Raw genomic sequence first — 26,802 nt, forward strand, 5'->3', positions numbered from 1 at the left:
GAGAGAGAAGCTTTTCCAAGCAAAGACGAGTGAATGAGAGCAGAGGGGGCAGGGTGTTTGCATGTCTCGCCTTAGGCTCCACTCTTCAGTTAAGCTCCGTTCTGCACATGCGCGCACGCACACGCACACACATTTTTTCTGGCTCTCAGTTTTCCCTTTTGTGAGGGAACCGGTTCCGAGTGGCTCTTTCACCGTTTCAGGTTGCCAACCTCTGCCCTAGGGCCTTTATGAAATCTTGAGAAATTTGAGATAATGAATCAAGTGTCAAATGAAATGAGAATGAAACATGTTTGAAAATAGGGCTGAAATTACAGAAGTCAACTTGGATTTGTCAACTAAGATACATCACTAGAAGTATAGTTTCAAAATCACTGGAACTGCTTACTTCATTAAGCATTGGTCAGACCCCCCAGTTATGGGCATCATACTTTAAGAAGAATCCAGATTAACTAGAAGGGATTCAGAAAAGACCAATGAGGTAACCCAGGAAACTACAAATGTAATCTGAACAAGAGACATTAACAGACTTCAAGAAGATTAAAGTGGTGGGAGGATAAGGTAGAACTTGAAGTACCACTTGAAATATCCAAATATCACAAAGAAGAAGGCCAAGACTTATTCATTACTGTCACAGACAGCAGGACAAGTAATAATTTAAATTATTATAAGAATGCAAGAGTAGTTCAATAGAAGAATACCATAGGGTCGGTGGTCTCTGGGTCATTGGATGTGATAGATAGCCACATGACACTAATGCTTTAATTTGGATTATTTCCAGTTTTGTAGTTCTACAAAATGATATGCTGGCCTACACAGTATGAGAACCTAGTTGGTGTGTCAGAATCTGCATATTCTGCAGAACAGATTTTGGGTAAGGATTGAGAGGAGACGTATAGATATATAAAATAGGTTATATCCATTAGAAATCATGGAAATTATAAACCTTAAGTTTAGTTCATTCTCTATCACATAAAATAATAAGACAAAACAAAATTTATTTTAGCCAAATGGTGTTCTTCAAGATGGACAAGAAAGATTTAAGCAGGTAAAAATGGACAATTGAAGCAATGTAGTTATTGTTGGGTTATGCCTGTCCCACTTTATCTCTAGATAAAACAGAAAATTAAGGTACTAAGAAAAATAAAATCCTTTTTTTATTTCAGGAAATTGGTGCTAACTCTTAACACTTCAAAATAAAAAAATGTTTTGTTCATTAATAAGTTTGATATAAATTATATTTCTGTCTTAAGAATATTGTGAAACATTTCTCTAAATCCAAAAAGGGGTTTACTTAACATTCCCAAATATTTTTTTAAAATGTTATATATCTAATTTAAATTTTCAACAAACACCGAAATGGAATTATTCTGCCGTTGTCATATTACCTTTTTTGCATTGGGAAAGAGGACAGGAATGAATCTAAAGTTCATGCTTCCTTGCTGTATAAATTCAATTTGCATCTGAAAAAATACAAAAAAATTAAAATTTGTCAACATTAATTTCCAGATGTATGTATTCTGATTTCTAATGTTTTATGTACAAATGGCCTTCAGCTATAAACAGATCCGTGTCCCTACAGTAGCACACTGGCACAGGCAGATAGACTTATGTGTGTTTTTCTTGGATTATGACCTGCACAGAAATCACAACGATGAAAGTAGATTGTGATCCAGTGTTAGACACATCATGTAGGTGCCCTGGTCTGAGCAACACTATTTTTCATTCTACACTTTTGGAAGTAGGGGGAGCCTGGATGTACCAATAAAACAGAATATTTGTAGCTCAAGGTTGAAAGGAAGGGTCCTTGGTGTTCTCTGAGCTTGATTGTCTTCTTGCAGACACTTCCTTACCCAAACTAGGCAATATCATCAGTGCAAGAAAACAACCAAGCTCAGAGAACACCAAGGAGCCTAAGTGTTAATTACCCCTTATCACTGAGCAACAGATAAGCATGTACAAGATACACATGGTGTTCTGTGAGGCCTGTTGCTGTGTATTTTTTTGTTGGAAGGCCCTTGTCTTGTTTTTACACACCTGTTGAATGTTACTGTTGATTATGCAACAAAGATGCATTTGTGCTTTCAAAAGAAATAAAATATGTACACTCTATACGTTTTACTGTGAACTTTTCTTGTTAGGTAAAGGTAAAGGTTCCCCCGCACATGCGTGCTAGTCGTTTCCAACTCTAGGGGCCGGTGCTCATCTCTGTTTCAAAGCCGAAGAGCCAGCATTTGTCCGAGGACGTCTCTGTGGTCATGTGGCTGGCATGACTAGACGCCAAAGGCGCACGGAGCGCTGTTACCTTCCCACCGTAGTGGTCCCTATTTTTCTACTTGCATTTTTACATGCTTTCGAACTGCTACGTTGGCAGAAGCTGGGATGAGTAACAGGCGCTCACTCTGTTACACAGCACTCGGGATTCGACCCGCCAAACTGCTGACCTTCTGATCAACAAGCTCAGCGTCCTGATGGACAATTGAAAGCAGAATTGTATTTCATTTCTGGAAGCTTTTCAACTATATCACAGGGCTTATTATCCACTTAGACTTGAATTTCCTTAAGTATGAGACTAGTACTGAAAATATCAGTTGGGGTTTAATTTGCATATTGTAATAATCTTGAGTTAGAGATTGAGAGCAGATAGACATTGGAACAGCCAGACAACTCCAGCTGTATCTCTGGCTGTCATATATGCCAGCCATAACTTAGTACCAGTCTGATTTAGAATAGAATAGAGCTGGAAGGGACCTTGGAGGTCTTCTATGGTAGTACAGCCCCCTGCCCAAGCAGGAGAAACGATGCCATCTCAGACAAGTGACTGTCTAGCCCACAGGTCTGCAACCTGCAGCTCCGGAGCTGCATGCGGCTCTTTCAGACGTCTCCTGCGGCTCCCAGTCCTCTGCCATGTGCAGTCCAAAAAAAAAAAGTTCAACCAATCAATTCAAATATGCAGGGTAGGTGCATATCTCGCCTTGGCTCCAGTCTTCAATCAAACCCTGTTCTGGGCATACGCGCATGTATGCACATGCGCACACATTTTTTGCGGCTCCCAGTTTTTCCTTTTGTGAGGGATCTGGTTCCGAGTGGCTCTTTCACTGTTTCAGGTTGCTGACCCCTGGTCTAGCCTCTTATTAAAAATCTCCAGTGATGGAGGACCCACGATTTCTGGAGGCAAGCTGTTCCACTGGTTAATTGTCCTCACTGTCAGGAAGTTTCTCCTTAATTCCAGGTTGCTTCTCTCTTTGATCAGTTTCCAACCATTGTTTCTTGTCCTGCCCTCTGGTGCTTTGGTGAATAACATGACCCCCTCTTCTTGATGGCAGACCCTCAAATACTGGAATACTGCTATCGTGTCTCCCTTATTTCTTCTTTTCTTTAGACTTGAGCTAGGGTAGGCAACCTTGGCTCTTTTATGACTCATGGACTTCAACTCTCAGAATTCCTGAGCCAGCATGGCTCAGCTTGGAAACCTCTCCCTTTCCTCTCAACATGGCTGGCTCAGGAATTCTGGGAGTTAAAGTTCATGAGTCATAAAAGAGCCAAGGTTGCTTACCCCTGGACTAGCCAAACCCAAGTCCTGCAGTTGTTCTTCATATATTTTAGTCTTCAGACCTTTGATCATCTTAATTGCTCTTCTCTGAATTTTTTCCAAACTCAACATCTTTTTTGTGATATGGTGACCCAAACTGGCTGCAGTATTAAAGGTGTGGTTTTATAAAGCGGTACTAATACTTCATGGGATCTTGATTCTTTGCCTCTGTTTATACAACCCAGGATTGTATTAGCTTTTTTGGTTGCTGCTGCACACTGCTGGCTCATAGTCAAGTGACCGTCCACTAGGACTCCAAGGTCCCTCTCACAGTTACTGTTTTTGAGTGACGTCTCGCCCAATCTGTACTTGTACCTTTGATTTTTCCTGCCTAAATGTAAAACTTTGCTTTTCTCCACACTCAAACTCATTTTGTTGGATAGGGCCCATTGTTCAAGTTTGTCAAGATCTTTTTGGATCCTGAGTTTGTCTTCTGGGGTGTTGGCTACTCCTGCCAGTTTGGTGTCATCTGCAAATTTGATAAGTTCCCCTTCAATTCCCTCTAAATCATTTATGAAAATATTGAAGAATACTGGGCATAAGACGGAACCTTGTGGTACCCCACTGCTTACTTCTCCCCATGTGGATGTAGTGCCATTGAGGATTACTCGTACGGTTTGCCAGCCAGCTACAGATCCATCTGGTGGTGATGTTGTCTATTCCAGAGGTCTCCAAACTTTTTGATTTGGCGGCTTGGAAAGGGAGGCAGGCACTGCTACATGCGTGCATGCAAATGGGCCGCGCACGTGCATGTACAAAAATGAGCCCTGTGCACGCGAACACAAATGGGCTGCATGTGCGCACATGTGCACATGCAGATGGCCGCACACGAGCACATACGCACATGCAAACAGGGTTGCGCAGGCGTGAGTGCTGCATATGGAGCGGTGCTAGCGCTGGCGGGACACCATGGGCGGCACTATGGGCGGGGATGTAATCTGTCATATCCTGGTGATTTATATTCATCAAGGTCGGATAGGTGTTCTCTTACCATTTTTTGCTTATTTTAATTTTTGTTTCCAGTTTGTCTTTTGCAGTGGGTTTTTTTGGTATGTTGGGCTATAGTTTCTTTTTTATTTTTTTATTTTTATTGAAAAGTTTTACAGTACATTTTTTAAAAGATATAACCCCTCCCAACCCCCTCCCCTCTCCCCAAACCTCCCCAACTCTTCCCTCCCCTCCCCCTCCCCCCTCCCCGACTTCCCAGAGCTAAATACAGGGTATAAAAATACAAACAATCATAGTCTACCATATGCAAAGAACAATAAAATATTAAGTTCTATCGCACTTTAACTCTTATTAAAATAACTACAAGTAATTTATATATCACATCAATACTTATTCAAATGCTAGGTGAAACTTTTTAGTCCCATATTTATTCTGGATGTAATCAATCCATCTTCTCCACTCCACAATATATCTCTGTTGCGACTGGTCTTTCAAGTACGCTGAGATCTTTGCCATTTCCGCCAAATTGGAAACTTTTAAAGTCCATTCTTCTATAGTCGGCAGTTCTTCCTTCTTCCAATATTGCGCTACTAAAAGTCTCGCTGCCGTAATTAAATTCAACATCAACTTAGTGTCCACAACAGTAGTATCTGTAATAATGCCCAGTAAAAACAATTGCGGACAAAACTTTATCCTTTTCTTGAATATTTTTTGCATATTCCACCAAATTTTAATCCAAAAAGCTTTAACCTTTTTACAGGTCCACCATATGTAGTTTCTTTTTATGTGAAGACTGATGCAAAGTATCAGTTAAGCACCTCTGCTTTCTCCCTGTTGCCTGTTATTTCCTTGCCATCTTTTCTCTTTAGTGGACCTACAGTTTCCTTGACTTTCTTCTTGCTCACATGCAGCCCTATGTTTTTTTATTATCCTTGATTTCTGTTGCAAGTCTTTGTTCATTTCGAGCCTTTGCTTTCCTGACTTCAACTTTGCTTGTTCTGGCTCTCTGCTGATAATTGGCCTTAGTTATGTGCCCCTCTTTCCATTTTTTGTATTTGTCTTTTTTTGTGTTTCAGTTTGTCAGAGAGATCTTTGTGCAGCCATGTTGGTTTCTTCTTGAGTTTCTGGTTTTTCTTTTTCAGTGGTATTGTGCTGGTCTGGGCTTTTATGATCTCATTTTTCAGAGTTTCCCATGCTTCTTGGGTTGTTTTCCCCTTTAGGACTTTCATCCATGGGATCTTTCCTAGGCTGTCTCTGAGTTTGTTAAAGTCAGCTCTTTTGAAGTTTAAGACACTGATTGGATTGTTTTCTATTGCTAGTGTTTGCATTATATTAAATTCCAGTATGATGTGGTCACTTTCACCCAAGGTTCTGGCAACTTCAACTCCCTCTATCACTTCTTCTCTATTAGTAAGAATTAAGTCCAGTATAGCTTTACGTCTAGTTCCCTCCTCCACCTTTTGAATGACAAAGTTGTTGGCTAGGTTGGTTAGGAATTTGTTTGATCTCCTGCTTGCTGTAATTTGTCTCCCAGTTGATATCTGGACAGTTGAAGTCTTCCATTACTACTATAGTATGCTTTCTACCTACATTTGTTAACTGGTTGGCAAAGAGTTCATCTATTTCTTCTGATTGGTTGGGTGACCTGTAATATACACCTATGGCAAAGTCACTTTTTTTCTCTTTTATATTGACCCATATACATTCTGGAGAGATTTTATCTTTCATCATGTGCATTTCTGTAGATATGTAGTGTTCTCTTACATATAGTGCAACTCCCCCTCCTCTTTTTGTAGACCTGTTTCTTTTGAACAATTTATATCCATCCATCAATCCATCCCACCAGATTTCTGTAATGCCAACTACGTCATACCCTCCCTTGTGTACTATTGCTTCTAGTACGCCCTGTTTGTTCCCCAAGCTTTGAGCATTTGTATATAAGCATTTAAGACATTTATGTCCATGGATATGTTTCCTGCATCTCCTGATTGTTGTTTGAGTTTTTCTTTTTTCTCATCACTGCCTACCTCATTGTTTGATTTGTTTTTTGGGGATTTATGATTAGTTTGGGGTTCTAGAGATTCTAAAGATTGGTTACCCTAACCCCTCAATTTTAGTTTAAAGCCCTCCAGAGTTGGGCCAGTCTTTTTCCGAGTACATTTTTCCCTGTTTTCGTGAGGTGCAGCCCATCCTTTGGCAAGAGTCTTTCACTTAGGAAACGCAGTCCATGATACAGGAAACCAAAGTTTTCTTGGTGACACCAACCCTTTAGCCAATGGTTTATTTGTAAAATTCTTTTTCCCCCTCAATGGATGTTGGGCTTTCATTGGGAATACTGATGAGAGCACTACTTGTGCTCCTAGCTTCTTAACTTTATTGCCTAGTTGTTTGTAATCTCTTACTGTTGTACTCAGGTTTTTAGTTGTGTCATTTGTCCCAATGTGGAGGAGGAGGAAAGGGTAGTAATCGGTAGGCCTAATAATTTAGGTTCTCAGCCACATCTTTGATTTTTGATCCAGGGAGACAACATACCTCCCTAGATTGTATGTCCGGGTCTGCAGATGGATGATTCTGTTCCTTTGAGGATAGAATTTCCTATTACCAACACTCGCCTTCCTTTGGGGGGGGGCTGCAGTCTAGGGTGCTTTTCTGTTTATCTGAGGTGTGTTTGTTGATGTGAATTTTTTAGGGATATTAGAAGTGACTTTCAGGGATATTTGAAGTTGTTTCTTTGCTAGGTGTCTGCATATTTTCTTTGAGGGGGAGGTTGTGGATCTGCGTGTTTTGATCTAAGGGGGAAAAATCAATGGCTCAGTTTTAATGGGGCTGCTTCTGGTTGGGTTGGATTGGGAAGAAAGGGTTTGCTAGTTGTATGCTGCTTCTTTCTCTGAGTATTGTGTTTCCTTCTGTGTGTGACATACCTCCATTTGTCTTCCTCCAAGGGTTTATCAGTAGGGTCAAATTCTCTGGGCGTTATTTGTTCATTATTTGGTTCGGTTTGGGTATAGCTTTCTTTCATAGATTGGGGTTTGGCTAGAGTTGCCTCTTAAGTGCCTTACCTTTTCCTCTAATAATTCACATAGTTTACATCTAATGCATGTATAATTTGGGTGTTCTTTGGGCATAAGCACATATATGGAACATGTATTGCATACCACTATAGTATCAGTTGCCTGTTCCATGAGTTTGTTGTTTGAAAATCCCTCTTTTTGGTTGGTGAATGTGCTTTACTGTTAGCCTTGTTCCTTCCTTCTCTGCTCTAGGTAATTGTGCCTGTTTTCTTACTATCCTTTTATCTGCCTGTTTGTGCTCGTTTTTCTACTTTGTTATTTATTTAACCTTCTTACTATTGTGTTAATTTTATTTATGCTTTTCTTCCCTCTATTTTTTTTAAAAAAAGTTGTTGAGCTCCAATTCCTTTTTGTTCTTTACTGGGGGTCTTCCCTCCCTTCCTATTGGGACCTCAGACTTAATTGTTGCCTTCGCTTCTGTTGCTCGCTGCTCCGGCCTGCCCCTTGTTGTTTTCTCTGCCGGCTCCCTTCTGTCTTTGGTGTTCATCTCTGCTCTGGTGAGGCCTCCGTTCAGCTTTCTGGTCGGCTCAGTTGCTCTGTCTGGTCTGCTCCTCTCAGCCGGCCACTCAGTTTGAGAGGCTTGAAGCCTCTCTGCGGCTGCTGCTGCGTTTCTCCCCCTCCCTCAGGTTTTGCTGCCTCCATTACCTCACAGCAGAGGGATTGCTGTAGAGGCCTTTTGTCTTCCACCGGATCAGGCTAGCAGGAGGCGGGGGAGGGGGCTGCTGATCTTGCTGGGGAGGAAATGCCAATCCAGTCCTCTACCTGAGGCAAGTCTCCCCTGGGGACGGCTGCAGGGCTGGAAGGAGGCAGGGAGAGGGCTGTGCAAGTCGGACTGTCTCTGCTTTGCTAGGCCCTGGGTTGGGCTGTCTGGCTGCCCCCTTGAGCTGGGCTGCCTTGATTGGGGTGTGGGCCTAGGCCAGACATACGTATGGGGACTATTTTGCCATTGGCGGCAATGGGGTGAGCGTGGCTTCCGGATGATGCGTCCAACCTGCGGGCTGGCAGTTTGACACCCCTGGCCTAGGCAATTACTGAATCAATAATATGACCCACCCGTTTTTGTTTCTAACGGCTTCCCCCCTTGTCTGCTGTTCAGATGCTGGTTCAGTGCTCTCAGTTGCCTTTTTTGCCAAGCGTTGGGCTGCTTAGCTATGCTCCGGAGCTGGCTCTCTCATTCTCTGTTGCCAGCTGCCTCCATGTGCAGCCATTCATTCGCTGCAATTGTAATGTATTGGGCTTTGTCTTGTTAAGGGAACACCACGTGGGTTAATTGCTGGAAGGTTGCTTAAGCTGGGAAGCTGGCTAACGGCTCCCAGCTCCTCAGACAACCTGTCTCCAGTGCCGCTATTGGTTGCCTCTAGGGCGGCAATAGGTCGCTTTAAACCTATTGGCCGCCGCCTAGAGGCCAGGGTATAAGTTGCTGCATTCGCAGCCCTGTTTCTCAGTTCAGAGCCTGCAAGCAATAAACAATGATCTTTGTTGAACTCGCCTCGTCTCGTCATTGAAGCAATGAACCCAGTACATAACACTGGTGACGAGGATGGGATCCTGCTCCTCCAACTGAGCTGAAGAGTCACTAGGGGAGAGGCAGCGCACGCCTGGCGGGAAAAGCAATTCCCCCCCCTACGGTCAGCTAGCATAGCCACACTAGCGACCACACACCCAGAGGACCAGTCCCTGGGCAATGGAGGAGCAGGACAAGAAGACACCGAGCACCAGCCGCGAAGACCAGCAGAAATGGCCAAGGTCGGAAAGCTGGAAGAATTCAACATAACTCAGCCAGAAGGATGGTCCTCATAATTGTCCATGGTCGAGAACTATCTTCGAGTGAACCAGGTTGCCGAGGATGGACTGAAGGCCACCATGCTCCTCTGTGTGTGCAGCCCAGCAACGTTCGATATAGCGGAGAACCTGTTCGCGCCAACGCCATTGGAGTCCGTATCATTCGTGGACTTGAAGAAGAAGCTCGGAGTCCACTTCCAGCCCAATCTGTCGGTAATCACTTGGCGCTGTGCATTCAAGCAAAGAGTCCAGCAACCAGGTGAAACTGCGTCTGAGTTCATCGCGGCTTTGAGGCAGGCCGCACGCCTGTGCTAGTTCTCTGATGTCAAGGAGAGGCTACGAAACCGGCTTGTCTGCGGTCTCCGCAACCGAGAGCTACAGCAGAAGCTCTTCGCCAGAGACTCTGTTGTTCCCAGACACACTGAAGGAAGTCATGGTGGACGAAGCCGCCGGCAGGGCTGTACAAGCCATGCAGCCTGCCAAAACTGCACAACGTGAAGAAGCCGTCCACCACGAGGACGCCAAATACACAGAAGACCCCGAAGACGACACAGAAGTCTACAAACTACACAGACACCATGTCCAGCAGCGTCGCAGTGACAAGCAACATGAGGCCACTTACAAGGCAAATCCCTTCCTTAGATGTCCAGGTTGTGGCGGCCGCCACCAATGCTTGGACTGTAGGTTCTGGACGGCCATGTGCCGGCCTGCAGAAAGACGGGCCACATCGTGTCCATCTGCAGAGGTCGCCAGAGGAACCAGCCATCGAATTGCCAGTTGGAAGATCCGACCAGGAGAGGTACCGGGGCCCCGGGACAGTATAGTATGGGGGTTTGCTCCAGCCGCAGAAGCATTTGCCGTACCGGGGCTCGCTGCCCAATTAAGCCAAAGTATAGACTTCAGGTGGAGCTGCAAGGGGTCCCTTGCAAGATGGAGCTGGACATGGGCTCCGCCATTTCTATTATTTCCCTTGAAACATTTAATTTCATTTGTAGTCGCAATAAGAGATGGGCCAAGCTGAGGCCATCTGATATTGTACTAACTGATTTTCAGAATGCCAGAGTCGCAGTCAACGGTGAGGCCACACTAGCCATTAAATTTAAGGGGTTTTCGGGGTACCTGGATGTTGTCATAGTAAGGGGTCAGCGAATGAGCCTGATCGGGCTTGACTGGTTTAATGCACTAGGCATCCAAGTAACTGGGATCAACCGGACAGAAGTCGAGAGTCTAGCGACAGTATGTGAGGAATTTGCAGATGTGTTTGATTCAGCTCTGGGGACATACACGGGACCGCCAATAGCATTTAAACTAGATCCAAATGTAATGCCAGTCAGGATTAAACCTTGTAGGGTTCCATTTGCTCTTAAACACAAGGTAGACACTGAACTAGATAAACTTGTTGAACAAGGCGTACTGCAGCCATTAGATGGGGGTGAGTGGGAGACCCCAGTCGTAACACCACTTAAAGCCAACGGGGAGGTCAGAATATGTGCAGATTACAAATGCACAATTAACCGTGCACTCAAACAGAACGCATACCCAGTACTAGTAGTAAGCCATATCCTGGCATCGTTGCAGGGTGGCACCATTTTTGCAAAATTAGATTTGGCTCAGGCCTACCAGCAGCTCCCTGTTGTTGAGGCCACAGCCATGGCACAGACTATTGTAACCCACAGGGGGGCGTGTAAAGTAAAGCGCTGCAATTTGGGGTCAGTGTAGCCCCCGGCATTTTTCAGGGCATCATGGAACGTACACTCAAGGGCATTCCGGGAGTTTGCCCCTATTTTGGTGACATGCTCATCGCCAGTGAATCCACTGAGGTGCTAGCAAGGAGGCTTAGAGCCATCTTGCAAAGGCTGCGCGAAGCAGGCCTGAAGCTTAAAAAGAATAAGTGCAGTATCGGAGTCCCCTCCACTGAGTTCTTGGGGTTTTGCATTGATGCTGACGGCATCCACCCTGCTGAGTCTAAAGTAAAAGCCATTCAAATGGCACCCAGCCCTAAAACAGAAGGAGAGCTGCAGGCATTCCTAGGCCTCCTAAATTTTTACCATGCGTTCCTTCCTAACAAGGCCGCAGTGGCAGAGCCGCTACACCAGCTCTTGGATAAAAATGCTACATGGAAGTGGACTAGTGTTCACGAAAAGAGTTTCCAGGAATTGAAGGCCCTTCTATCCATTAGTTCCACTATCACTCATTTCAAGGAGTCAAAACCAGTTTGCTTAGCGTGTGATGCATCCCCATATGGGGTGGGTGCAGTCCTAAGTCACTTAGAGAGAGATGGAACTCAAGTTCCAATTGCTTTTTATTCAAGGACACTGTCCTCCGCTGAGCGTAATTATGCTCAAATCGACAAAGAGGCACTGGCCATAGTTGCTGGAGTTAAAAAATTCCACGACTACTTATACAGCAGGGACTTCATGGTCTTCAAAGACCATAAACCACTATTATGGTTATTCACTACAGACAGACAGCACATTTTATCCCCTAGAATGCTTAGATGGTCCATTTTTTTATCGGCTTATACTTTTAAGATGATTCACAAACCCGGCAAGGATATGGGCCATGCAGATGGCCTGAGCAGGCTTCCACTGCCTCAAATTGAACCAGATCTGGCCCCAGCGGCCCACGTTTTGTCCATTCAGGACTTGCCGGAGTTTCCCCTCCATGCAGGGGTCATAGCTGCAGAAACGGCAGTGGACAAGACACTAAGTAGAGTGCTATCTTGGGTACACACAATGTGGCTGGATAAAAGCCCAGGTCCTGAGTTTCAGAGCTATTTTTCAAGGAGACATGAGCCCTCAGCTCACAAGGGTTGTATTCTTTGGGGGAACAGGGTCATAGTTCTTACCTCACTAAGAGACAGCATTTTGCAATCACTGCATGAAGGCCATCCGGGTACTGTTCGCATGAAAGCTTTGGCTAGAAGCTATTTATGGTGGCCAGGATTAGATAAAGCCATTGAGGCCCAGGTGCATGGGCGTCACACATGCCAGCAATCAAGGCCTGAAATGCCGCACACTCCAGTTCACAGGTGGGAGGAGACTCCCAATCTCTGGTCTAGGATTCACATAGACTTCGCCGGGCCCTTTCAGGGACAGCTCTTTCTTATAGTGGTCGACAGCCACTTGAAATGGCTAGAAGTTATACCAATCACAAACATGACTACTGGTAGGACCATCCAGGTGCTTAGGAAACTCTTTGCCACGCACGGACTGCCAGACGTTGTAGTGTCCGATAACGGGCCCAATTTACTGTGGCAGAATTTCAGGCGTTCCTTAGAACAAACCTCATTAGGCATGCAACATCGGCTCCATTTCAGATACTAATGGTCACGCCGAACGTATGGTTCTCACCACAAAAGAGTCATTGAGGCGTATAGTGACTGGGGACTGGCACCACAGGCTGGCTGACTTTTTGCTTTGCCAACATTCCACGCCATGCACGGCTACAGGGAAAAGCCCAGCAGAGCTGCACTGGGGGAGGCGACTAATCACAAAACTGGACAGGTTGCACCCAGACTGGGTGGCAGCAGAGGCCTCCGGCCCTAACCCCCCGAGGGGGCTGCAAGTGGGTGATGGGGTGTGGGCCAGGAACTATGAGCATGGGAACTTGTGGGTGCCAGGGAAAATCACCAAAAAGGCAGGCCCTCTCTCATACGACCTGGGCCTAGAGGGCGGACAAGTTGTCCATTGCCGTATTGATCAGCTTAGAAATGGGCTGCTTGAGCGTTTTCCAGAATGGCCACAAAGGCAATCATTTTTGGTTGGCTCAGCAGGTGAATAATACATCTCTGGTCACATTCTCATCTTCCCCTGCAATAAACCATGTCCTTCTAAACTTCATCTTACAGAAGCTTTTCAGAAATCTATAAAGTATTGCGTGCAGATCGTGTGAAACCCAAAGGAAAAATTCCACGGATTATATCCCCAAATGGCTAAATGTAGGTGCTTTGTCAGAATTTTGTGGAAAGGTGACTCATCAGGCCAGATTGCATCCAACTCAAGGGAGCATAAAAGACCTGTAATCTGAGATCGTGCTGCGCTGTTTCCCTCTTAATTTGTACAGTGACTAGGAGCCAGTGTGTGAGTCCATGTGTTTTTTGTTTTGTTTTCTTGGCTGATGTTTGCTTGCTGAGCACAAAGTCACAAGGGAAGGGGCTAAGGCTGCCTCTGCCTCACTCATCAGGAGACAGGCACTAGGTAAACGTTTCTTTCCCGGCCAACAGCTCAGTCTCATCCAGGTCTCTTGGAAAAGGCCAAACTGGTTAGGAGTTCATGACCAGAGTGAGCAAACAGGAGTGCGAAGAGGAAAACTTGGTGAGGAGGAAGAGCAGGGGAAGAAATTCTAACTACCCATCTTCAGAGTTCAGCTACACGGTCAAGAGGTCAGGGTTCCACACTCTATAAAATTACTGTCTGCCATACGCACTAGCTTTTAGATTTATCAGTTCCTAAAGAAAAATACCCCTTCATGGATTACTGCCTTGTCGTGGCGAAGGGGCTTGCGTAATTCAATGAAGCTATGAGCTATGCCGTGCAGGGCCATCCAAGACGAACAGGTCATAGCAGAGAGTTCTGACAAAACGTGATCCACTGGAGAAGGAAATGGCAACCCACTCCACTATCTTTGCCATGAAAACCCCATGGACAGTACCAAAAGGCAAAATGATATGACGCTGGAAGATGAGCCCCTCAGGTCGGAAGGCGTCCAATATGCTACTAGGGAAGAGCAGAGGGCTAGTACTAGTAGCGCCAGAAAGAATGAAGCGACTGGGCCAAAGCCGAAAGGACTCTCAGCTGTGGATATATCTGGTGGTGAAAGGAAAGTCCGATGCTGTAAAGATTTTTTCTCCATAGGAACCTGGAATGTAAGATCCATGAATCAAGGAAAGCTGGATGTGGTCAAACAAGAGATGACAAGACTGAACATCGACATCTTAGGAATCAGTGAACTAAAATGGACAGGAATGGGTGAATTTAATTCAGATGACCATCAGGTATACTACTGCAGGCAAGAATCCCTCAGAAGAAATGGAGTAGCCTTCATAGTGAATAAAAAAGTAGGAAAAGCAATACTGGGGTACAATCCCCAAAATGACAGAATGATCTCAGTTCGAATCCAAGGCAAGCCATTCAATATCACAGTAGCCCAAGTCTATGCCCTAACCACAGGTGCTGAAGAGGATGAAAGTGACCGGTTCTATGTAGCCCTACAGCACCTTATAGAACTAACACCCCCAAAAAATGATGTCCTTATCATCATGGGGGATTGGAATGCTAAAGTAGGAAGCCAAAAGATAACCGGAATAATAGGGAAGTTTGGCCTTGGAGGACAAAATGAAGCAGGGCACAGGTTGACAGAATTTTGTCAAGAGAATACAATGGTCATAGCAAACACTCTTTTTCAACAACCCAAGAGACAGCTATACACATGGACATCACCAAACAGTCAACCCAGAAATAAGATTAACTATGTGCTCTGCAGCCAAAGATGGAGAAGCTCTATACAGTCAGTGAAAACAAGACCAGGAGCTGACTGTGGCTCAGACCATGAGATTCTCGTTGCAAAATTTAGGCTTAAACTGAAGAAAGTAAGGAAAAGCACTAGGCCATTCAGGTATGAACTAAATCATATCCCTGATGAATATACAGTAGAGGTGACAAATAGATTTAAGGAATTAGATCTGATAGACAGAGTGCCTGAAGAACTATGGACGGAGATTTGCAACATTGTACAAGAGGTAGCAATTAAAACCATCCTAAAGAAAAAGAAATGCAAGAACGCAAAATGGCTGTGTGGAAGCTTTGCAAATAGCTGAGGTAAGGAGGAAAGCGAAAGGCAAGGGAGAAAAAGAAAGATACACCCAACTGAATGCAGAATTCCAGAGAATAGGTAGAAGATATAAGAATGCCTTCTTAAATGAAAAGTGCAAAGAAATAGAAGAAAACAATAGAATAGGGAGGACCAGAGATCTCTTCAAGAAAATTGGAGAGATGAAGGGAACGTTTAATGCAAAAATGGGCATGATAAAGAACCAAAATGGCAGGGTCCTAACAGAGGCAGAAGAGATTAAGAAGAGGTGGAAAAATTACACAGAAGAACTATACAAGAATGAGCTTAACGTCCCTGATAACCACGATGAGGTGGTCACTGACCTCGAGCCATACATCCTAGAATGTGAAGTGAAGTGGGTCTTAGGAAAGCTGAGCAACAACAAAGCTGAGCTATTCAAAATCTTAAAAGACGATGCAGTAAAAGTTCTACACTCAATTTGCCAGCAAATTTGGAAAACTCAACAGTGGCCACAGGATTGGAAAAGATCAGTTTACATTCCAATTCCAAAGAAAGGCAATGCCAAAGAATGTTCAAACTATCGCATCATTGCACTCATTTCACATGCTAGTAAAGTTATGCTTAAAATCCTACAAGCTAGACTCCAGCAGTATGTGGATCGAGAACTACCAGAAGTACAGGCAGGATTTCAAAGAGGCAGAGGAACTAGAGATCAAATTGCCAACATACGCTGGATCATGGAGAAAACTAGGGAGTTCCAGAAAAACATCTACTTCTGCTTCATTGACTATGCTAAAGCCTTTGATTGTGTGGATCACAACAAACTGTGGCAAGTTCTTAAAGAGATGGGAGTACCAGACCATCTTATTTGTCTCTTGAGAAACGTATATGCGGGTCAAGAAGCAACAGTGAGAACTGGACACAGAACCACCGATTGGTTCAAAATTGGGAAAGGAGTCCGGCAAGGCTGTATACTGTCGCCCTGCCTATTTAACTTATATGCAGAGCACATCATGAGAAAGGCAGGGCTAGATGAATCAAAAGTTGGAATTAAGATTGCCAGGAGAAATATCAACAACCTAAGATATGCAGATCATACAACTCTAATGGCAGAAAGTGAAGAGGAGCTAAAAAGCCTCTTGTTGCAGGTGAAGAAGGAGAGTGCAAAAGTTGGCTTAAAACTTAACATTAAGAAAACCAAGATCATGGCATCTGGCCCTCTCAATTCCTGGCAAATAGATGGGGAAGAAATGGAGGTAGTGACAGATTTTATTTTCCTGGGCTCCAAGATCACTGCAGATGGGGACTGCAGCCAAGAAATTAAAAGACGCTTGCTCCTCAGGAGGAAAGCCATGGCAAATTTAGACAGCACACTAAAAAGCAGAGACATCATCCTGTAAACAAAAGTGCGTATAGTCAAGGCTATGGTCTTCCCAGTTGCAATGTATGGCTGTGAAAGTTGGACCATAAGAAAGGCTGAGTGCCAAAGAATTGAGGCCTTTGAACTATGGTGCTGGAGAAGACTCCTGCGAGTCCCTTGGACTGCAAGGCGATCAAATCGGTCAGTCCTAGAGGAGATCAACCCTGACTGCTCTTTAGAAGGCCAGACCCTGAAGTTGAAACTCAAGTACTTTGGCCACCTAATGAGAAGGAAGGACTCACTGGAGAAGAGCCTAATGCTGGGAAAGGTTGAGGGCAAGAGAAGAAGGGGGCAACAGAGAATGAGGTGGCTGGATGGAGTCACTGAAGCAGTAGGCGTGACCTTAAATGGACTCTAGAAGATGGTAGAGGACAGGAAGGCCTGGAGGAACGTTGTCTATGGGTTCGCGATGGATCGGACATGACTTCACAGCTAACAACAACAAAAGGAAGCCAGGAGAACACATTACAATCTTGGCAGCAGGCTTGTCACTACCACAAGGGCTAAGGCTCCTAGGGATCCTAGTGAGAAAATCCTAACTTCTATCAAAAGCAATGGAACAGGATCAAGATATATGTGACTAAAATCTGTGTCAGAAGATATTCACTGCTAATAAAGGGCCAAATAGCTTTTCCTGCCTTCTCTGCCTCCTTCCCCATTACTGCCACTGAAGGAAGCTTATCTTTGCAGATCTAAAACATGCCTTTCCTCCAGCTGTACCTGTCAGTCTGCTCTCACTCTGTGATAAATCTGTCCTGCTGGAAGCTTTCTAGACAAGCATGTTATAGTATTTCTTTCCTACTATAGCTGAAAGGCAGGAAGCTCTGTTGCAGTTTATTCAATCTGATCAGAGGAAACCCTAGAGAGAATCCTCAAACGTGTTGTCAAGCTGAGTCTCTGTGGCAATGGAGAAGCCGTAGGGAGACAAAGATCAAATGCACAGAGAAAGAGAACACAGTAGCTCAGGTGGATGTGAAAGTGTAGCTAGAAAAATTCCTCAAAATACAATTCTGTTTGTATTTTTCACAGTCTGCCATGTGTGTGTGTGTGCGTGTGTGTAGCAGCTCTATGTGTTCCACATGTTCAGTGCAGGCATAAGATATCTTCACATGATAGTCATCTGTGGCAAGGCACAATGATGAACAAAGCAGGGCTTAACTACAGCACAAACGACAATTATTTGGCAGAAGAAGAAGCTGAAGACTTCTTTTTGAAATGGCAAACACGTGTCCTCACTCACCATCCTGTGAATGTACTTAGTATGTAAACCATGCTCGTCCTTGTCCAGCTGAGATCCAGCCCCTTCAACATCCTGTTTGTATTTTGGACTGATTGCTATGATTATCATTACTGTCTTCTGTCAGAAAGAGAAACACTTTTGTGAAATCATAAAATGCAGTACAGTTGGGCAAAAACAGCTGGGAAATCTGCCAGCTGGAATTTTACGTGATCTGATGTTCCCTGGAAGCATAAGACAAGCCAGTTCCTTTTGGCAGTGAAACGGTACAGTATACATTGGAATTCCTCATACCAGATTTCCTGGCTCTCCCATGAAGCTCAGCTTAATTTAACAGTGAGAGAAAATATTTTTCAGCATTGGCCATGCTGAATCACAAAGCTCACCAACTCATCCAATTGGACATAATTATGCATACTGTACAACACACACACACACACACACACAAATGCATATTTATAATGTTGATTCTCACAGCTTGGAATAGCTAAGAAGCTGTGGGAGAAACACCTCTTATTTTCCAGAGAAGAAGATTTAAAACTTATTTTAGGAGGTAGGTTTAAAAACAAACAAGCCATAATCACAAAGGTTCTCCTTCTACATGCTGGCTCAGGAATTCTGGGAGCTGAAGTCCACGAGTCATAAAAGAGCCAAGGTTGCCTACCCCTGTCCTTTCATAAATACTAGATTCATACACTGTACTAATTCACACTGTGGCTTTAAAAAAATTACTTTGTATCCCATCTGAAATCAGAAGGAGCACTAAAATTTACAGCAGGACTGGATGACTTTTTCTGCTTGGCAGAGCATGCTTTATTATATTATCATCTTCACTTCACTGAGGGGTAGAAGTGACAATAATGTAATAAGGGGATGAAGCCAAAATTATCGATTTGTTCTTTGGGGAGTATATGTGTCAATTTTGTAGGTGTATGAAGCTTACTGGAAGTGTAGCACAAACTTCCTTTAGTTTATCACTGAACACTGGTAGGATATTGGTTTGGGGGATTTACCACTCACTTTGGCTTGCAAATTGTTGAGGCATTAGGTACAAAGCTTTGGAAACTGCCTTTTATCTACAGTTCATGATTTCCTTATCTAGTCTTACATGTATAGTAAGCCAACATGTGCAAAAGTATCTATCCAGCATGCTATTTCTAGCAACTGATAGATTTCTTCTGGGCAGCACAATCATTTTTTTCAAGGCATACCCACCTATCTCATCAAATTATTAAAAGTGAGCAGAACCTAGGTTCACATAATGAATTAAGCAACAGTTTAATCTTAGTTTATCAAATAAGCCCCAATTGCCTTGGTTTACATGATCTACTTGGTCAAAAGCAAAATATGCCCAACTATGGGTTAATTCAGTATGTAAAACAAGTTCTCTTGCTGCTCATATGTTTCTTTGAATCTAATCCAAAATATACAGCATAGCTAATTGATGTGCTTGATGTATGTTTTTTTCATACACACACACACACACACACACACACACACACACACAGAGAGAGAGAGAGAGAGAGAGAGAGAGAGAGAGAGAGAGAGAGAGAGAGAGAGAGAGAACATGTACATTCCTGTACATAATACAGACAAGATGGATAGTTCATTACTCAGAGAAAGATTCCTCGAAATGCTCAGCAAAGGAATGTTACCGATAAAAAAAGAGCCAGGCTTTCTTCTCTCAGTTGCTTCCATTTTAAATTTGAGGAAAGGGGAGGAGACAGGGCAGGAAAAACATTAATAATTAAGCCACATGGGAAGGGGGGAACAGGTTCCTATTTTAATTCATTGGGTCTTAGGAAGAAGCCTTATGTATTCAGTGCAGGAAAAAAGTACAAGATTTACATTTTATCATTACTTACGTCACTTAGATAACGTTCCATCCACTTGATAATATCAATTCCTCGAATGGTGTCCTCAAATATGTCAATCTGTTAAAAAGTGAAAATATTAATATTTCTTTAGCCCTGACTGCTCTCTACGAGGCTACTTTAACCTTAATTCAACATTAGCATCCTTTGCAAACAGTTGGATTTAAAAAGCTTTTAATGCAAATGTACCTAACCCAACAATACTGTCAATTTTTTAAAAAATCACTATAACATTTTTACAGTTCATATCTTAGTGGAGAAATTGGTTAAGTTAACTCAATGCACCCTGGAAAAAAATACACACACACACTTGTGCGATAAGGCCTTGCCCACTTTGCACCTGTGCCATCCCAGTGGTGACCTCATCTGCCCCAAAGGTTATACTCGCCTGCCATAAGCCATGGTTTACAAACCACAGTGCTCACATTCGCACAACACATTTTGCCAAAACTATGAGCATCATGTTAAAATACTACAGACTGTTTTGACCCAACCAGGATCTTTAGGAGTCCCAGAAAATGGCCCTCCTTTGTTCATGTTAGAGTAAGTCAAATTTCTTGTGTGCATAGATTGCAAAATACCAGGCCAGCTTCCGCCATTTCACATCATTAATTGGTGTCTACCACTTCAGAGTATGTTTCACTCAGTCTTAGAGGAAGATGTTCATGAAGTTACTGTCATGGAAGAATAAAATGTAAACGGAAATTCTTGACGTGAAAGTAGGTCTGTTCCTACTAATATTGAAGTCAACACCTGTGAATGTTGTTCACACATGCAGGGTGCTGCTGGATAAACCTTTTAGAAATAAGTTACAATTCCAAAACATCATTTCCACCCAATACATCCTGTTTAAATTCACATTTATATGTATTACTTAAATGAATTTTCTGTCTCTTTTATATAATATTCATTATAAAATATAATGTGCAGACAGGCACATTAAAAACAAACAATACCACTTTGAATTTAGAATTGCCTCTCTTCAGATATTCTCACTTTTTTCTCTTTGCAGTGATTCAGGCTTCCAAAATAAAGTACCTACCGCAGTCTGAAATCCATTTACAAATAAAAAGTTCACAAGTTTCATGACCTCCACAGCTGCATCCACAGAATAGGTTATAAAGACTTTACCTAGGAGAAGTGACATTATCAATAAATAAAACAGGTGTGCTTTGAAACAAACTAGTTCTGAATTCCAAAGAATTCACAAAGGCAGCCTACCATGAGTAGCTGCAAGATGATACGCTGCAGAGCAGGTGGCAAGAGGCCCTTTGCACAAGTACATCTAGTGCAGGCATATCAAACATGCAGTCCATGGGCCAGATGCAGCCCATGCAGGCCACACCCAACCCGGCTCCACAAGGGCAAAAACCATCCCAATATATGGCCCGCGATGTGATCGAGCTTGACACCCCTGATCTAGTGCATCAATTTCATCCTTTCCTGGACCAGGAGATTCTCCAAACAGTCACTAATGCCTTGGCCACCTTACAAGTGGACTATTGCAAGGCATTCTACACAGGGCTGATCTTGAAAACTACCTAGAAGGTATAGCTGCATGCACCACTACCATGCAGTGGTGCTGTCAGAACCCATACCTATAGATCCCATATTTCTTTTCTCCCCTCCTCCAGCTCCTCATCTATTCTTTCTACCCTGACCCAATTGTCACTCTCTTCCTGGGTTCTGCCATACTCCTGGAGGGGAGGGGGGAGTGCTTGTGGGTTATTGCCTTGACTTCCTCTATTGCTGCAATGTAACACTTTGCTTTCCTGCATTATTTCTCTGTGAACTTTCTTCTTGCTTGATGTCAACTAGCAGAGGGGGGAGGAAGAAAGGAATGTAACCTCCGGCAACTGGTTTATCTCCGCGCTCCCAGGAGAAGGTGCGAAGAGCCGCATAAACATCACTGCTACAATCGGAGACGGCCTGATGTTATCTCCCCTTTCCCACGAAGGACTTAACACCTGGGGATTGGCTGATTTGAACCGTCCGAACTATGGGGTGGGTTTTGCTTGGGACACTTTAACATATCGATCTGCGTGGGAAATCCTCAGATCCTGTCTAGTATGCCTGCTATCAACTTCTCCTAATGAAAGTTCCTTTTGGAAGAAATCGCTTCCATGAGTTCTGCTTTCTTGGGATGAAGTTCTGAAGTGGGCCCTGACAGGCGCAGACAGCCGTGTGCAGACTGCATTATGCTGAATGTATGTTCTTGCACGGGAAAATTTATAAATTTATTTTCTCCAAATGGAGTGTCGGAGAACAGATCAAATTCTATCAAAATTTGCAGAGAACGCCTGTCTCACTTATGCGAAGACCTTTGAAAGCCATGCATGGTGGTGATGAAATTAATCCACTCAAATGCAAATGAAATATTGGCCACTAACCTCTTCAGATATAAAGAATTATGCACATTATCCTAAACTACAAGAAACATTGCTAAAGCTACCACTGTCACACTTTTCTGATAACCAATGACTCTGCTAGTCTTAGCCGGAACCTTACTAAATAAATTAAGAGGTAGAGTAAGTGAAGGATCAGAACTTGTCACTGACCAGTACAGCCTCCCTTTTAAGGAGTTCAATTTTTTGCTCCAGAAATATCTATATTGGCTTTGTAGATTAGTCCAAACTTTAATGCCCAGTGTATTGAATGCATCCTCCAACTAGCTGGTTCCTATTTATGTAGGAAGAAACTGTACTTGGGCCTCTTTTTACAGGAGAAGAAGCAACAAGATAAATTCTTCAAAAAGACTGTTTTCCTTCAGCTTTTTAAAACTTTCTCCCTGTTTGTGTTTTTAATTCTGTTCGGTATCTTTAGGTGTTTTTCTTTTCACTTTGCAAACACAGAGTCCCCCAGAGTTACGTGCTGAGTAGGCTAGCTATATAAATCAGAAAGATTTATAGGAATGTTCTTTCAAGCTTTTTATTAATATAGCTCTAGAAATCTCTTAATCAGTAGAACTCAATCATGCAAAAATGGTATGTGATACACGTTAGGGGGGGGGGCGATGATCCTTATTTATTTCCAGCACATACTGTAAATATATACAGAACTAACAAACAGGAAACAGCAGAAACTTACGTAGCTCTTCAGGCAAGTTGCTGGTCCTCAGTGTCCCTCTAGCTGCAGAATTATTCAGGGGTCTTGGGATAGCCCCAGGGGTGGACATGCTGCCAGACTGAGCCATGGAATCAAAAGGAACTCTCTCTATGCCCTCGTGGGCACCATATATTTTGAATGGTGTGTTATTATCAAGCATCTGCTTCTGAAACCGGTCACTGAGAAGAGAAAGAAAAACGGCTGTAAATTCTGAAAATGTTCAAATCTAATGATTATGAATATATGTTTGGTGTCCTTTCTTAATAATAAAGGCATAAAGATTCTCTGTGTTCAGAGGAAGGAAGGAAAAACTGCATTTATAAGCCAGGGAAGATTTAGCGTTCCCCTACCCACAAGCTCCTTTTGTTTTATTTTTATTTTTATTTAAAAAGTTTTACAATACATTTTGACTTTAATCCCCCCTCCCCCACCCCCACCCAACCCTCCCTATCCCTTCCCCCCATTCCCTCCTCCCCCCCCCCCCGACTTCCCAGAGCTAAATACAGGGTATAAAATCAAAAAACAAACATAAGCACCCCTATGTTATCAGCAATAAACTATTAATTCTATCTCCCTCTAGCTCATGTAAAATGAATACAAACAATATTAATATTACAAATAAAGTAAAAAAGAAAAAGAGAAAAACAGAAAAAGAGCTTTACTCAGAATAGATTTTCTTAATCCCAGTCCTTATTCATATTAATTTCAAAAAAAAGAAAGAAAAAAAAAGAAAAAAAACTTTCACCTACTATTTACATTCTCCAACCTTTCTCTAATTTCTAAACAGATTCTCAGTTACGCGCCAAAAGCGCCTATCTATTAACCTTAATAATCTCCAACCAAACTAAACCATAATCAAAAATAATTCTTGCATGTATCACACCAAATGTCTCGCAGTTCCAAGTCATCCTTGAGTTCAAATAAAAAGAGTAAAAAAAAAAAAGGTTTAAGCAGTCTGTAAGACAACTTGTTGTTAGTTAGGAGCTTGCATACCCATTCTTAGTTCAACACATACTTTTAGTCCATAACCCTAATATACTTTTCTAACAAGCAAATAACATCCATCTTAAATTGTGTTAAATATTAAAAAAAACTTTCTTTCTCCTCTATGATAAATTTAATCCATTAAGATTCTAATTTAAAAATTTAATCAGCAATCTTAACGCCCCAAAACTTTTGGAGCACGTCTGTCATGACCCCCAAAACTTCTTTGGACCGCGCCCCTCCCACATCTTCACTGTAAGTACACTTTGGAGATTCCATAACTATCTGCTGGTCTTGCTCTTGCTCTCGTCTCGCTCTTCTTAGGGCGGCACGCGTCTTCCTCTGGCCTCCTGCAACATCCGATGAAACTGTATCTTGATCCCCTCCAACACCATTGTCCTCTATCTGTCTGTCTGCAACATCTTGAAGCTTTCCCTCGCCGTATCCCTTTACAGCTTCCAAAAATGATAGGGGGGTTGCTTTTAACACATTGCTATAAAAATCACGTGCCTGGGCCACAGTAACCAGACGATGTCTTTTACCTTCATGCGTCACCACCAGTCCAACTGGAATCTCCCATCTAAACTTAATATCACATTTCTTAAGTTCCTGTACTAAAAATGCAAAATCTTTCCTTCTCCTTAAAATCTTCGGAGGAATCTCTTTTAAAACCAAGACTTCTTGCTCAGCCACTACCAGTTTAGTATCATAAGCAGCTTGAATGACTTCATCTCTAATTACTCTCTTTGTAAAATAGACCACCACATCTCTGGGTAACTTCCTTTGTCTTGCAATCCATGAATTTACACGAAAAATTTTGTCCATATTTCCCTCAATTTCAGATGCTGGCTGGCCCAATACCCCTTCCAAAGCCTCAGAAATCAGCTGCTTTAAATCTTCTTTACAGTTCTCCTTTAAACCCCTGATTCTAATAGCATACTGCATCTGATGATACTGTACTGAGCAAGGCTCAATTCTCCGTCCATTTTATCCCTTATATTTTCATTTTCTAATACCTTTGCTTCTAATATAGAGTTCTTTTGACTGAGATCCTTCACTTTTACATCCAGCTGTTGCACACATTCAGCTACAGATTCAATCATAGACAACATGTCCACCCTCATTGCTCTAAACTTCTCTTCCATCTTCTTCTCCAATTTCTCCATTTTCTCCTCCATTTTCTCCTCCAACTTTTTCAGCTTTTCATCCATCATGTCAGACATCAATTGTGAATGCTTTCCAAGAGCATCTTGTAAATCCTTAAGCGTCAATGCCGGAGGAGGTGCAGGAGGAAGTAAAGCTTGCAATGAGGTCTGTTGCACCAGGGAAGACCCCGCACTCCGAAGAGCTTTAGAAGTTTTAGCCGCCATCTTCCCCCACTTTCACTTATTGCGCACTTTCACTTTAAAGCTATAAAATCCATTGAGCTAGAGAGTAAAGATAAGAGTCCACATCACCTTGACCTCCTGTACCGCTCTGCCTGCATCTTGATAATCAAAAGTATTTCCTTTTGGCAGGGGTGGTTGCTAACGCCTGGCTCTGCTCCATAAATCCTGGAGCAGGGGCGCTGCGCAGCTCGGAGCAACCCAGGCTTCGGGGGGGCTCAATCCTTCAGCCACCCAAACTCTCAGCTCAGGCGGCCCCGGAGAGCTCAACCCCTACCTGGGGCCTCACCCCCTCCTCTTCTCCCGAGGAGGGGGCTTCAAATCCATCTAAACAGCTGATCGGCGCTGTTTACATGGAAAAACACAGCTGCGGAGCGGGCAGCCCGAAAACGGCTGTCTTCGGCGTCGCGTCGCCACCGGAAGCAAGCTCCTTTTGTTTTAAAATGCAAAAGAAATGAATTGAGCTTTCTCCTATTTGTTGAAACAGAATCGGGGTGGACCGGATTTAGACAAGTCTGCCACCATTTGTACTTGGGGCCTGCCAGTACTGAAGATGCTCAGTGACAGTGCAATCCTGCAAGCTAAAGTCCTACCATGTTTCCCTGAAAATAAGATCCGGTCTTATATTTTTTTTTGCCTCCAAAAGAGGTACCAGGTCTTATTTTCGGGGGCTGTCTTACCTGCTTACCTTAGGACCGCTGCAGCCTCCCATGCCCTCACACCTGTCGTGCCACTGCTTGAGTTGTTCTGTGGCCACTTGCGGCCGCATGCCATGTGGCGCATCGTACCAGTGCCGCTGCTCACGGCAGGTGGCCATGTGGCGCATTGCGGCCTCCAGCCGCCAGCGGCAGCAGTGGCACAATCACCGTGATGAGCCACTCGGTGCCTTGCTATGAGTGGTGGCGGCAGCACAATTGCCACGACAAGCCATGCGGCGTCCTGCCACGAGCAGGAACATTGGCACGATGCACCACGTGGCATGCGGCCACAGAACTCAAGCACCAGCACGATGGGTGTCAGGGCGTGGGAGGCCTGGCTGCAGCAGTCCTAAGGTAAGCAGGGGTGCAGGCCGTGTGGGGCAGCTCCACACCCCTATCTCCGCCCTAGCTTGATTTTTATCTATGTGCCTGGCCCCAAAACTAGGGTTTATTTTGGGTTAGGGTTAGGGCTTATATTAGGCGCATGTGTAAAAATCAAGCTACAGCTTATTTTTGGGATAGGTCTTATTTTCAGCAAAACACGGTAATTAGTTCAACGGCTTGTTGCTCAACATAAGGATTGGAGGAATTCATATCAATACTTCTTAAAGTATACTTTCTGTATGCCAAGTGTATCCAAGCTCTTGAAAACGCCATCAGGATTTTAAGAGGTCGGTCACTAGCATTTTTTACTTTTTAAAAAAATTTCAATTATTTATTTTGTTCTGTTTAATATCTTAAAAATTAAAGAGAAATCCTGAAGCATTTGATAGGAATCTGAGATCTCCTCTTCCTGTGGGATAAAAACAGTTCTGTGATTTCAATCAATCCTGAAGTCAGGGTGACTGTAGCAGCCAATCCTTTGTGAACAGGGAATTGTAAATCAAAAGGCGATGTCAAAGCTCCATTACGGGTT

At 43.4% G+C, this 26,802-nt stretch overlaps 1 protein-coding gene across 4 annotated transcripts in view; it reads right to left on the bottom strand.

Moving 5' to 3' along the window:
* TRAF3IP2 (TRAF3 interacting protein 2) overlaps window positions 1–26,802 on the bottom strand; it is a 45,197-nt gene that overhangs the window by 8,642 nt on the left and 9,753 nt on the right. For all 4 annotated transcript variants that reach the window (XM_081346665.1, XM_081346663.1, XM_081346666.1 and 1 more), the window contains 5 exons: window positions 22,802–22,998; window positions 20,757–20,845; window positions 19,706–19,774; window positions 17,844–17,960; window positions 1,386–1,460 (listed from right to left, as the gene is read on the bottom strand). In XM_081346665.1, the coding sequence (XP_081202791.1) occupies window positions 1,386–1,460; window positions 17,844–17,960; window positions 19,706–19,774; window positions 20,757–20,845; window positions 22,802–22,998 (547 nt within the window). The remainder of the gene's footprint in view (window positions 1–1,385; window positions 1,461–17,843; window positions 17,961–19,705; window positions 19,775–20,756; window positions 20,846–22,801; window positions 22,999–26,802) is intronic.

This window comes from Vipera berus (assembly GCF_964194415.1).
Source record: "Vipera berus genome assembly, chromosome: 1".
Classification (NCBI taxonomy): domain Eukaryota; kingdom Metazoa; phylum Chordata; class Lepidosauria; order Squamata; family Viperidae; genus Vipera; species Vipera berus.